The 12,836-nt window shown below is 34.8% G+C and overlaps 1 protein-coding gene across 1 annotated transcript in view; it reads right to left on the reverse strand.

Annotated features, from left to right (window-relative positions):
- Positions 1-376: 376 nt before the first annotated feature.
- Positions 377-12,836, reverse strand: part of LOC141433106 (cardioacceleratory peptide receptor-like) — a gene marked incomplete in the record, with an annotated part of 97,894 nt that continues 85,434 nt past the window's right edge. The window contains 3 exon segments of the mRNA XM_074094947.1: positions 377-6,416; positions 7,972-8,104; positions 11,957-12,137. Coding sequence (XP_073951048.1) covers positions 6,267-6,416; positions 7,972-8,104; positions 11,957-12,137 — 464 coding nt within the window.

Here is a 12,836-nt window from a genome sequence, read left to right on the forward strand (position 1 = left end):
GCTTACTAGCCTGTAAAAAAAAACCGGGCAAGTGCGAGTCGGACTCGCGCACCGAGGGTTCCGTACACATTTATAGTTATGTAAGTAAACGGGAATCGTGTCTTGAAGATATTTCTCGCTTTTTCCGAGTGATTTAATACATCTAGTGTATGCAGAGCCCTACTCTTAAGCAAAATGTACGCAGTGTAGGGTCAGATAATATTGGACATTGATATTTACAGACAGACATAAAAAATCAAGATTTTAAAGACCTTCATACCAAATTTCAAGATTCTGAGTTCACGGGAAGTACGTAAGTTAAATAAAAGCTCGTAAAATACCGTGCCTCAGTAAAAATCGACCTGTCATTCAACAATGAATAAAAAATTATACCGTATCACTTTTTTATTCCACAAATTCATTTTGATATTACAATTTAATTTACACGTTTCACTACATTTACACTAATACAAAGTAACGACGGCGCGTCCTTCAAAGATAAACTAGGGTTTAACCCCAGTCTCATTTGGCACCAACACATCGTCATGTTTTATGATTTAAATTCGGGTTTTGTTCCGCGTAGGTACCTTGATTTTAGAGAAGCTCGATATTTCGGCACAGTTGCATGCGCCATGATTACGAGAAGACAGGAGAATTGCGGGTATGCTGGTATAACTGTCAGTCAGAAAAATTGATCGGACGTAACCGATCTACCCTCTTCCTAGCAAATTGCCCACTACTAATGGAACTCAAAATAGCTCTAAAATCAAAGTAACCGGAACAAAGCCCGAATTTAAATCATAATATTAGTAATGACCGCGATTGTCTAAAACATTGTGTTACATCATCATGTTTTTAACATTAATCTTGTATGACTAGATTACCATTATAAATTTGTTACCGGTTCCTCAAAAACTGTTTCTGTAACTTTATAGGCAAAGGCCGTATTGCGTATCACGTGGGCGCTCACGATCGCATCCAACAGCTCTTTCTACCTTCATTCTGTACCGTGTGACAGAACGAATTGACGAAAACGATTGTTATTCCGAGTGCGTTAGACCATTAATTAAATTAAGATCTTTTGTAACATTATTTCAAGCAATAAATGAATAATGAATGAAGCCTCTGCTTGCACTGTCTTTCAAGGTTAAAAAATGCATCAGTAACCCTGGGTTATGGATAAGAGTTTCATACATTTTGACACTACTGAACCCTAGGGTTCAGTAACACTAAACACACACAGGTTGACTCCTATGTGGTGAAAAGAAATTATGGCTCCTACCGCAGCATTTCTAAGCAAATTCAGTGCGGTAGTTCTTAAAGCAAACAATAAAACTTTAATAAATTATAAATAAATAAAAATAAAATAAAAATAAAAAAGCCTTTATTTCTTCCAGAATCTAAGTTTACAAATAAGTGGTGTTAGTTGCAAATTAAAATAAAAAAATACTTAATTAATTTTAAATTTAGTGTTAGTATGTTTTATTGTTTTTTTTCAACAAGATAATATTTAAACAAGATTAATTTTATTCATGCAAATTATTCTACAAGAACCCCTCTGCAGGTAAAGGCCTCCTCCAAGGTAAGCCAGTCTTCTCTGGATTTTGCTGTATCCATCCAATTTAGACCCGCTGTGCGTTTTATTTTTTATTTAATTCCCATAAGAAAAAATCGTATGGTCATCTTATTCTACATGACAAGTTTGGTAGATTAAAGTACTCAAACATTGTTTTTAACGTTTCCATCCAGCAAATACAAAGAAGTTAATTAAATAGACTTAAATAGAGTAACCACGAGATAAAGTAAATTTAAAATTAATTTAGTAATCATTTATTAATTTTAACTAAAACATTTATAAAATTTTGCATATTATTAAGTAGAAGTGTTTAACTTAGATGTACAGAGTAAGAAAACATATTTCTGTTCACCAATTAGGAGTCAACCTGTATATATAGTTAACTCTGGTTCGCCCAAGTCCGCCTAAATCAATCAAACTTTAATAATTTCCAAGTTATGACAGCCAAGTAATTGTGGTCCTATTTCCGGAATCTATTTCAAATATTATGTGATCACTCCAAGTTTTGATTATAAAGTAACACAATGGTCTGCTAATACAATATCTAAGGTGCACAAGGTTTAAAATCAATCCATTGTATTTTAGGAGACGGTGCAGCGTTAGTTTTGGTTTGATTCAAAATTATAAGTATCGTATTATGACATCGAACTAAAAAGAACGAATTGGTCGTTTCACGTCTTATTTATCTCTTGTTTTAAGAGGCTTACCGGGAATTTATTTTATTTCATATTTAAAAAAAAAGTACTTAAGTACCTAAGTAAAAAAAAGATATTTTTTTAATTTTTTACTGACTTGTAGTTTTCGAGAAACCGGCATTCAGTACATCTAATAATATTTTGTAACTAAATGTACGGTAAGAGATCTATTCGTCGTACAAAATGTAGACAAACTTGAAAAAGTAGCCATTTTCTAAATAGTCCCTGTATTTCGTATTATTATTAAATTTACTACACAAAATTCGGACCATGGAAATAAATTACATTCGTTATTTAAAATTAGTTTTCTTACCTAATTCTAAAAAACTGGTACGTACCATTAGCCAAATAAGTGGTCTATCAATTGTTAAACAAGTTCCTATAAAATGAGTATTCATATGGTGCTGAAGTCGAACTTTCAAATTTCAAATCATTTATTCAGTAAATAGGCCGCAATGGGCACTTTTACACGTCATTTTTTTAACTACCAGCGCTTTTGGAAAGACCATCATTGGCAAGAAGAATGCGCCGCAAGAAACTTGGCAGAAAGTCATTTTCAAGTTGACAGACACGTCTTTTGTCATTATTGTTTTATGACATGCATATGTTATTATAAACTTTAGGGTGGTAGACCACATATTTGGCTGATGGTACAATCATCTCTTACACGATTGAGCTTAAAGTTTCAAATAACAAAAAAAACGAAATTATATCACAAATGACAACTAGATTTTTAATTAATATGGCTAATAATTCCTTATTACTTAATACGATTACCATATTCGATCTCATCATAAATAAATGACAGAAGATTTTATTCTTTAACAGGTGAATTTAATCGAACTTAGGTATTTTATTGAAAGTTTAACACAACATATTTTATTATACCTTGTTGACATTTCCAATGCTTTTCGGTCATATCAGCTTTTAAGATTATCAATACATCATTTATTGCATCAAGTAGAGTGCGTGTAATCTAAAAATAGGTAAGTACTCGTGCCGCCCACCGCCCGGATTTTTAATCCCACGGAAAAAAAATAAACAAAGTTTCGTTCAGGGGATTTCAAGGTATGGGCCGCGCTAGAAATATTATATATAGTTCTGTTGTAACCATATTTTTTATTATTTTCGATAAAAGAGCCGTTTTTACGGGAAACTTAATAAGTTGTCTTTTGACCGAGAAGTACTTGGACCGGAGTCCATCCTTTCATATAGAAATAAACGAAAAACAACGGAAAACGTAACAATAAACAACTTAACTACAATAAAAATATAACAACAATGTCGACAGTAAAAAAAATAACGAATAAGAGTCACTGGAAAACGGCTCCGGCGTCTTACGTCAAAGTCGTAAAATGTCCAGTGTCGAAATTGCGTCCACATCGTAAGAGGTCCATGTCTTACATCGTCTAAGTCGTGCCACGTCCAAGTCTCGGGTGGTCCAAATCGCGAAATGTCAAAGTAGTAAAATGTCAAGCTTTATTAATGTCTATGTCTCAGACGGTCCAAATCGCGAAATGTCAAAGTAGTAAAATGTCAATCTTTACTAATGTCTGTCTCGGACGGTCCTAATCGTGGAATTTCTAAGAATTAAAAACCGGCCAAGAGCGTGTCGGACACGCCCAAGATAGGATTCCGTAGCCATTACGAAAAAAAATCAAGTAATATTATGTGCGTTATATTATAACACAATTAAAACACTGACTACAGTCTTAAAATCTATTACCAGAAAAAGAGCGTATCTTCACGGCACTTACGTCCTTTTGTTGAGAAGCACAGTTTTTCGGCAATAACTCAAAAACCAAGTTGAAACCAATTTTCGTTGAATGTATTTATTAAGCGTTACTTTTCCATATTTTTGCATATTTTTTGGACAAACGGGTTACAAGATAGAGGGGGACTCACAATTTTTGCTACTTTGGGAGCGATTATTTCCGTAAATCATCACTTAATCAAAAAAGTTTTTGAGAAACCTTATTATCTTTTTTAAAGAGCTGTCGAACTATGTGCCACACGTTGATGCGAGTTAAAGATTTTTTTTTTTCATTTCAGTTACGTGTAGGTATGGAGTGTCCCTCCTATAAATATTTATTTTTGTAATTTAACTACAAAACTAAATAGCGGCTTTGACAAGACATCCGTACTCCAAATTTCATTTATGTACATCTTGTAGTTTTCGAGTAAAATGCCTGTGACTTATGGACGGATGGACAGACAGACAGACGGACTTGACGAAACTATAAGGGTTCCGTTTTTGCCATTTGGGCTACAAAACCATAAAAAATTGTAAATACAAAAGAAAGTCGCGTGCAGAAGCTAGTATTAAATATAGACCGCGATAGCGCTGCGCTATTTTGAGGTCATAAGTTTCAAAAATTCTTAGGTTTCTTATTTTTTGCCTGTGGGTACAGTCGGACCTATGAAGTTTATTATTGAAATTTGCGTTACATTTGTCGCTTGTATTTTCAGTAATTCGATGATTTGTAATTAAAAAAACAGGAAAAATTAATTTAAAGTTTAAAATAATTATGATGTTATACCTTAGGTACCCGGCCAATTTGCGTAGGAGTAATAAAATTTTAAATCTGGACCGCACACAGCCATGCAATTGATTGAATGATTGCCATGCCGATCCACAAAAAATTCCCCATTATTCCTTCCGATTTAGATAAATTTCGGTATAGAAAGTCGGGTTTACTTTATTGTTAAAAAAATCGTACTATGTACTATTAATATCAATTTACAACCTGGCATTTAACTACCTGGTCATGTTACGATCTTGACATTCTACTACTTGGTTATTTTACGACCTTGACATTCTACTACTTGGTTATTTTACGACCTTGACATTCTACTACCTGGTTATTTTACGACCTTGACGTTCTACTATCTGGTTATTTTACGATCTTGACATTGTACTACCTGGACATTCTACGACCTGGGCACCTGGACATTTTACGACTTTGACATAAGACGCCGGAGCCTGGAAAACGATTACGAATTCAGTCTCGAATGTTTAGAGCCTTGAGTGACGTCTCGCGTCGAGCGGCCCACACCTTAAAAACCCGGGTGTAATACCGGGACAAGAAATAAATTATGCATACGAAAACAGTACTCTCTTTGTAAATTAATCTATCAAAGTTTAGAAGCCAAAGTAAAGATTTTCATCAGTAAATTAAAATATTTAATCATGATTAAGAAATTCAGTTTTTTAATGGGAAGTCAATTTCTGGCAAATGTGGAATGAATAAAATATCTTGAATTCTGAATTGTTTTTTTAAACGGCAACACCTTTGTTTACATTTTTTCCATGTGATCAAAAATCCGAGTTGTACAATCAATCTTGCTGCATCCCAAATTAATAGAAAATTAATTAGAATTTTCCAAAATGCATTGTAACAAAGTTACAAGTTTTGATGCAGAAATACCACCATTATGTGTACCGTTTACCAAAAAGTTGTAGCGACACAGCATTGCTTAACTTGCGATATAATATGTGAGAGTCTGTAGCCTCGGTAGTCTGTCGCCCGCCGCTGCGAACTAACCTGTCCCCGATAGCAATAAATGAAGTCATGTTTCTATACAATCTATCATTTGAAGAACTAAATCTGAAGAGCCGTGGAGCAGTATAAAGACAACAAATTACTGTTTATCCTTATTAAGACAAGATTTTAGATACAATATCCTAATAATAAAGCCTCTCCCGTGATGCCACAGACAGCGAATAATGACTCCCACTTTATTAAATGTCCACGTAAATTGCAATGCAAATGTGCCGCTATCGAAAAATGCGGTGCCAATTTGTTGTCACTGTTCCCTACATTTCCTACAAAAATGTAAAGAAAATTGAAAAATTTCACAAAACAAATGGCCAAAGTAAATTTCCACTCATTTGTATATGTAAAGAAATAAGTCCTGTTTATAAAAGTTGTCAGCATGGTAATAATCACAAAGGTTCATTTTGTAGTTGGTAAATTTCATGCCAAATGGCGTAACAATATTTACAAGTGTCGTATTCACAAGAAGGTGTCTTCTCGTATCCGTTGGGGGTTCGGATGGCAGTTGTTGTTCATCTGATGATCTGGGAGGTGGAGACGGACCTTTCGGGAGTTCGTGCTGCACTGGTTCAGCCGGTGCTTCGGGAACTTCAGGCTTTCTTCCTTCACCTGGTATAAAAATGAATTTAATAATAACAAAATTTTCGAGTAGCGGGAACTGGAAGATCATCGCGAGATTGACGATTTGTGAATGGTGATTGCACGTAGCAAATTGTTTGTTATGGCGTTCTAAAGGAGAAGGCCTTTGTTCAATAGTGGGTCAAATTAAAAATTAAAAGAAATGTTAAAATAAATTGATGTTGTAGGTAAACTGAAACCAAAATCGTGTGTGTATTTTTGTTACTCTTTGGCGCTAAGACGACGACAGATATTAGATGAAATTTGGCACCTATGTCGACTCGCATCTCTGAAATAACATAACGAGATACTTTTTATCCCGATATTTCCACGGTGTTTGAATTTACGAATATACTACCTCAAGACAGCAGAAAAAAATTTGCACGAAAGAAAGAAAACATTTGTTTTTGACAGCATGGTAAGAATGGATTAGAATAATAAAAAATAGTTGTGTATGCACGAGTTATGCACAAGTGTTTTTCCAGCAACAAATTCTAATAGAAATAGTTGATTCAAGGAATTTAAATCCAACTTCCAAATTGCAAGGAAGACTGCAAGAGAAACCGCGTGTAAAGGATAGAGTGTAATAAAATTGAGTTCCCTTTTATAGTCCTAAAGATCCTTAGTTCCACAGTTTCCTTTTTGAATAGAGCCACGTGTATTCTTTGTCAGAAAATTCTGCCAGGTTTTTTGCAAACTGTGGCATCGAATAACCTCTTCAAAAAAAATGTGAAAATATGTAGGATCCTAGTTTAGTATTAAGGATATGCGTTGTTGTCTGAAACTGAACTATTGTGTGTATTTGATTGCGGCGTTTGCTATTTATTTGAAAAATTGGTTGCAAAAGAAAATAGAAAGAAAACCAATGAATAGTTTTCATAAAGCGAAAACTCGCCCCTTCAATACTTGCACAATACGCGTAGTCGCGAACAAAGAAAGCTGCTCGAATGACACCCCGTATCACATCACAAAGAAGACTGTACCAATTTCAGTTATTTCTTTGTTGATCCAAGTATTGAAGGGATTGTGTCCTTTAAACTTTGAAATTAATTTATACTATGCATAGGCTGGTGACTAAGAGTTTGTAAAAGTGAAGATACGCCAGGGTTGCTACCATTAACGTAAGTACTTCTTAATTAATTGTTATGTTGGTTTTGCTTTTACATCATGTTGTGTTCCGTGCCAGTCTCATCCACAGTTTACCAGCCAACAGCCAGATGTCATCCAGTTAACGCATATTCCGTAATATTATGGGACGACCGGATGGCCTAGTCGTTAGAGAACCTGACTACGAAGCTTGAGGTCCTGGGTTCGATCCCCGGCTGGGACAGATATTTGTATGAATAATACGATAGTTTTTTCTAGGGTCTTGGATGTTTAATATGTATTTAAGTCAGTATTTATCTATATAAGTATGTTAATCCATAGTACAAGCTTTGCTTAGTTTGGGACTAGGTCAATCGGTGTCAAGTATCTCATGATATTTTTATTTTTATTTTTTTATACATCTCAATAACACGTAGAGGCAGATAATTTATTGACTTACTCGGACAGTTAGCTCGTGCCTCGTCCTCCGATGCGAAGAGGTGAGCAGCTCTGTATGCGCACGCGACTCGTGGCCGATCGGACTGTCGCTGGCCTTCATCCAACACCACAACCACTTGTAGGGGGGGATGTTCCTGTACACAACAACAACAACAGGACATAATAATAATAATAGTTTATGTAACAAAGTACACTTAAGATTGTTTTTTTGGAATCTTTTTGTATTTTTTATTTCATTTCCAAATTTTTACTTTTACGGTCATCCCGTAAAATCTAAATTGTAAATACAACAAAAAAACAAAAAGATTCCAAAAAAACAATCTTAATTTGATTGCTTAATAACGATAACTCTTGTCCGGGTGAGCGGTTAGTTCCAATGGAGTGCCGAAAGTTTCTCAATGAAGGCTACGGTATAGATGTCGCTAGCGTCACTGCTTAAGTGGCTAAATAAGAAACAAACAAGCTGAGATATGTGGTGCATAGGGGAAATGCGTGTCTGCACCGTTGTTCAGCAGTGGTGTAGCGGTATAGAACGCGGCACGGAATGCCGAGGACCTGGGTTCGATTCCCAGTGCTGGTCTTATTTTCTGGTTTTTCTGTGCATCTATATTTCAGTTTGTATTTTCAAAGTACACTTGTTACAGTTCATGCGATTCATCTATCAATCAGACTACAAACTAGGCTGAGCCTATATCTTGGTAGCCTGCGAATGTGGTTAACAGGAATAACTAAAGTGTGACAGAAGTTATTGTTACATAGGTACTAAATAAAAACAATGAATTTGCGATTGCAGTGTGTTTATGTTTGTGTGCGCAAATAACGTAATGTATAAGCAAGCAGGGTTGCTTGAGATAATACGGTATTTGACAACTCTTGATTTTGCCATATCTTAATATTATTATGAAAAAATAGATAAACAGATAGTGTTTAGCGAAGAGAAAATTTAAATCAGTTGAAAATTGGATTTGTAGTGATTTTTTGAAAAATCTATATAACCCTGTCTCTTTCTCAAACGCTTTTGTCTATGCAGCAAGTATGGTGGTACTGGCGTGTGACGTCACATGCCAGTATGTCTTTCTCTGTCTAATCTTGAATTTCAAACCTTTATAACTTTGTTATTTGTAAAGATAGCTTAAAAATTGTTTTTATATTCGATAACAGGCATTGTGTAGTTTTAATTTATAAAACATATACAAAATAGTCAAATACCGTATTATGGACTGATAATAAAATTATCAATGGTAATTAGTCTACCTATTCCTGCATATGATTATGATGCGTAAAGTCTCATAGTGTATCTTAACGCGCATAATATTATATAGCGTCAATTTTTTGGGGCCCCGTAAAGTAATGCTAAACAGCGTACAAGAAAGAGAAATTTAAGTAACGATAGAAGTCTTGTGGGAATTTATTTAGTAAAATATATCGGAAGAATAGGAAATTCAAAGCCGCAGGTAAAGGTTAGTAAATTTATTTAAAAATGATTGAACAGACGGCTCCATGTCCAAATTAGTAATCACATTATGTCATACTAGTGTTAACCCGCGGCTTCGCACACGTAAATTATTAGGACCAGCAGCTGAATTGACATTCCGAGATTTTTAAAAATTGCCGTGGGATTTACTGAAAATTAAAACGTTGCTTTCATTGACGTTACATTAAAACCATCATGGTCAAATTTCATGACTCTAAGCCCAGCGGTTGTTATTTCAAGATTTTATCCCTATCCCGTGGGAATATCGGAATTAAAAGTAGGCTATGTTTTATTTCAGATGTTCAGCTATCTACATACCAAATTTCATGACTCTAAGCCCAGCGGTCGTTTTTTAGAGATTTTATCCCGTGGGAATATCGAGATAAAAAGTATCCTATGTTTTAATCCAGGTTATAAACTAACTTTTTGCCAAATTTCATCTAAATGCGTCCAGCCGTTTCAACGTGAAAAAGTAACAAACATACTCACTCACTCACTCACAAACTTTCACATTTATAATATTAGTAGGATTTTATATACCAGTGTACATATCACACTACGCATATCGTAAATTACATAAGAAGCGTAAACGCAGCCTAATATAAACAAGCTCACTTGGATTACTACCTTAAAATCACTCACGGATGTAAGATACAAGCTCAGCTTAATAAGGGTCCACTGGATTCACACATAAACGCTTCTTTTGTCAAAAAATATTTTCATTTTCATGTTCGTAAAATCTAAAAATGCCAAAAACTGCGTTCTCTTGGAGAGGCTTAAAATTGCGAGCCTTTCTTTACAGAATGTGTGCGAAATTGAAATTTAGCCATGCGTTTTTTTGTGAAAGGAAACATTAATGGATAGTCATCAAGTATTCAGTGACGTGTGAAGTCCCTTTATCCCAGAGGGCTGAGGCGTCAGGACCAGACTTGTAACAGAGGGCATTTTTGCGGAGGTGGATGAGCTTGGTCTCGCGGAAGCGGAAGGTAACGGAGGCAGTAGCGAAGGCGGATAAATAAAGAAACCAAAACCCTTTAGAGAACATTTTATCAGTATAACATACTAAACCAATGAAAACACAAAAAAGTGTACCCATTAACAATAATATAAGCGTAAATGTGACATCGGTTCTTGAAGGAAATATTTATTATTAATTTCGTACCTAGTCTCTACAGATTTTCATTTTCTTCACAACTTTTAAGTAACCCCAAACCATTACTCAACTGGTACTAAAATAGTGCTTTTTTGTAAAGCAACACGACTTTAAGAGCCATGACAGCACTTTATGAGCCACGGAGAGTCGTTCGGAGTTAAAGTGCAGTCGTTTAGTGCTTCGGAGACAGTCTACGTTACTATCGAATTAGTGGCCTCGACGACGCTCTTTGCGTTATATTAACTTTTCTATTGTTATCCTTTAAACGCACCATTAGATATTTTATTGCTTTTGCAAACTTGATTATCAGCTTACGTTAAATACAAATAACTTTTTGTTAAATACTACATTTCTCACAAAAAAAACATTGACTACTTTTTATTCACTGTACTTATATTGTCATTCCACTTACATAATTGCATAGCGAATTTCAAGTCAATCCGACCACTAGAAGTGGGTCAAAACGATTGACCCAAACAAAAAACAACAACACCAAACAGGAAGGTAAATGAAATCTTATAAAAATAGGATAAGTAATTGTCCAATAGCCTACTAAAAACCCTATGTAATTGAAATAGCGAATCTCAACATCACACTTATAATCAGTGAAAAGATTAACAGAATTAAGAAATTAACTCCAAGATTAAAGGATTGCCTAATCGGACATCTGAAAAGCTCAACTTTTATCAGCCTTTGAAATAAATATTTTGTGAGCCAATTCCTTTGTTTTTAGAAGTTAATAGCGTTAATTAATGAAGTTCAAAACAAAATGTCTCCAGTATTTTGGATAAAGAAAAGAAAGATTTTGAAAAGGATGTTCAAAACTCGATTTGGATATTTAATAACTGTTCAGTTGTTGCGCGTAATTTTCATGATTGAGACAGATCATCGAAGATACGACGTAGAAATAAATTTAATTATTAATTTTGTGATAGAACATGTACCAAGTATAGAGCTATGACTTTGAGATTTAAAACTTTTTGATGGACTTTCATAATAATACGACCCTATGCACATTCTCAACTTATTTATTTGACTACCTACTTTGATATTTTTACTTCTTATCCAGCCAATGATGTCTTGGTTCATCATTGTTCATGGTTCATAAAATTTTAAACTATCTAGGCGCTCGTAAATATCTGAAAACGATCGTATTGTCAATTCCGTTATACTTGAAAAAAAAAAAACTCAACTTCTCATAATAAAAAACAAAGGACTATTCTAATAAGTTAACGCGCAACAATTAAAGTCATAAACATAGTATTCGAGACTGATGGCTTACATCTTATACTTACAACGCTACTAATTTTATTTCAGATTATAGTGACGCAGAATGAAGTGTAGACGGAGCAAACTTACCTCAGACTGAGGAATATCCTGTTGGAGAAGATGAAATAGATGACAGGGTTGGCAGCGGAGTTGAGCGGTGCCAGGCTTTGGATGAGCGATGCGATTGCCACATTAGCTTGTGTGTCCGGGACGTAGTCGTATACTTGCAGTAGATCGAAGATCATGTAAGGTGACCAGCAGAGGACGAACACTAGAACAGAGAGTATGTGAATTAGGTCACAGATACAAGCGTTTTAGTTGAATGCGTTGATGGACTTCTACATTTGCTAGCAGTAGGCATGACGTTTTAGTGCGAACAGCTGTCGCCGGTGAAGTATTCATAAAACTTACATTAAATGGTTTTCGTACTGCATTATTATTAACCTTTGCAGTAGCATCAGTTTTGTCAGATTGACATTAAAATGCTTTAATGTCAATATGCTTTGAATGAATAAACGTGCTTCCTTTTCACTTTACGAAAATCTATTCTTTGCACTCAAGTAAAACAAAAGCACTAGTTGGCAAAAGAATTCCTTTATTTGCATCCTTTTCGAACATGTAAAAAAGCCCTTCGTAAGGAAGCTCATTGAATATTGAATGTGTCTATGAAGTAGGTCAAATATTCCAAGCAGTTTTCCAAGCCGTTAACCACATGAATTAGTGGAAATAATAAAAGTACCCCTGAATTTATATGGTTAATTGATTTATAGCAGATTTTTTATGCGCCAAGTCTCTAAGCTATAAGAATTACAATAAATGGGCCGCTTGACGTAATGGTCGTAAACTTTACTATCCTATCGTATACCATAAATTTATCGGTTGACAACTCTTTGCGCTTCCTCATTAGTGTTAAATTGTTTTTGCACACGGTTCTTTCTTTCGATAAAAATCATTTTTTAAATTCGCGATA

Source organism: Choristoneura fumiferana, chromosome 12 (genome assembly GCF_025370935.1).
Source record: "Choristoneura fumiferana chromosome 12, NRCan_CFum_1, whole genome shotgun sequence".
NCBI classification, from domain to species: domain Eukaryota; kingdom Metazoa; phylum Arthropoda; class Insecta; order Lepidoptera; family Tortricidae; genus Choristoneura; species Choristoneura fumiferana.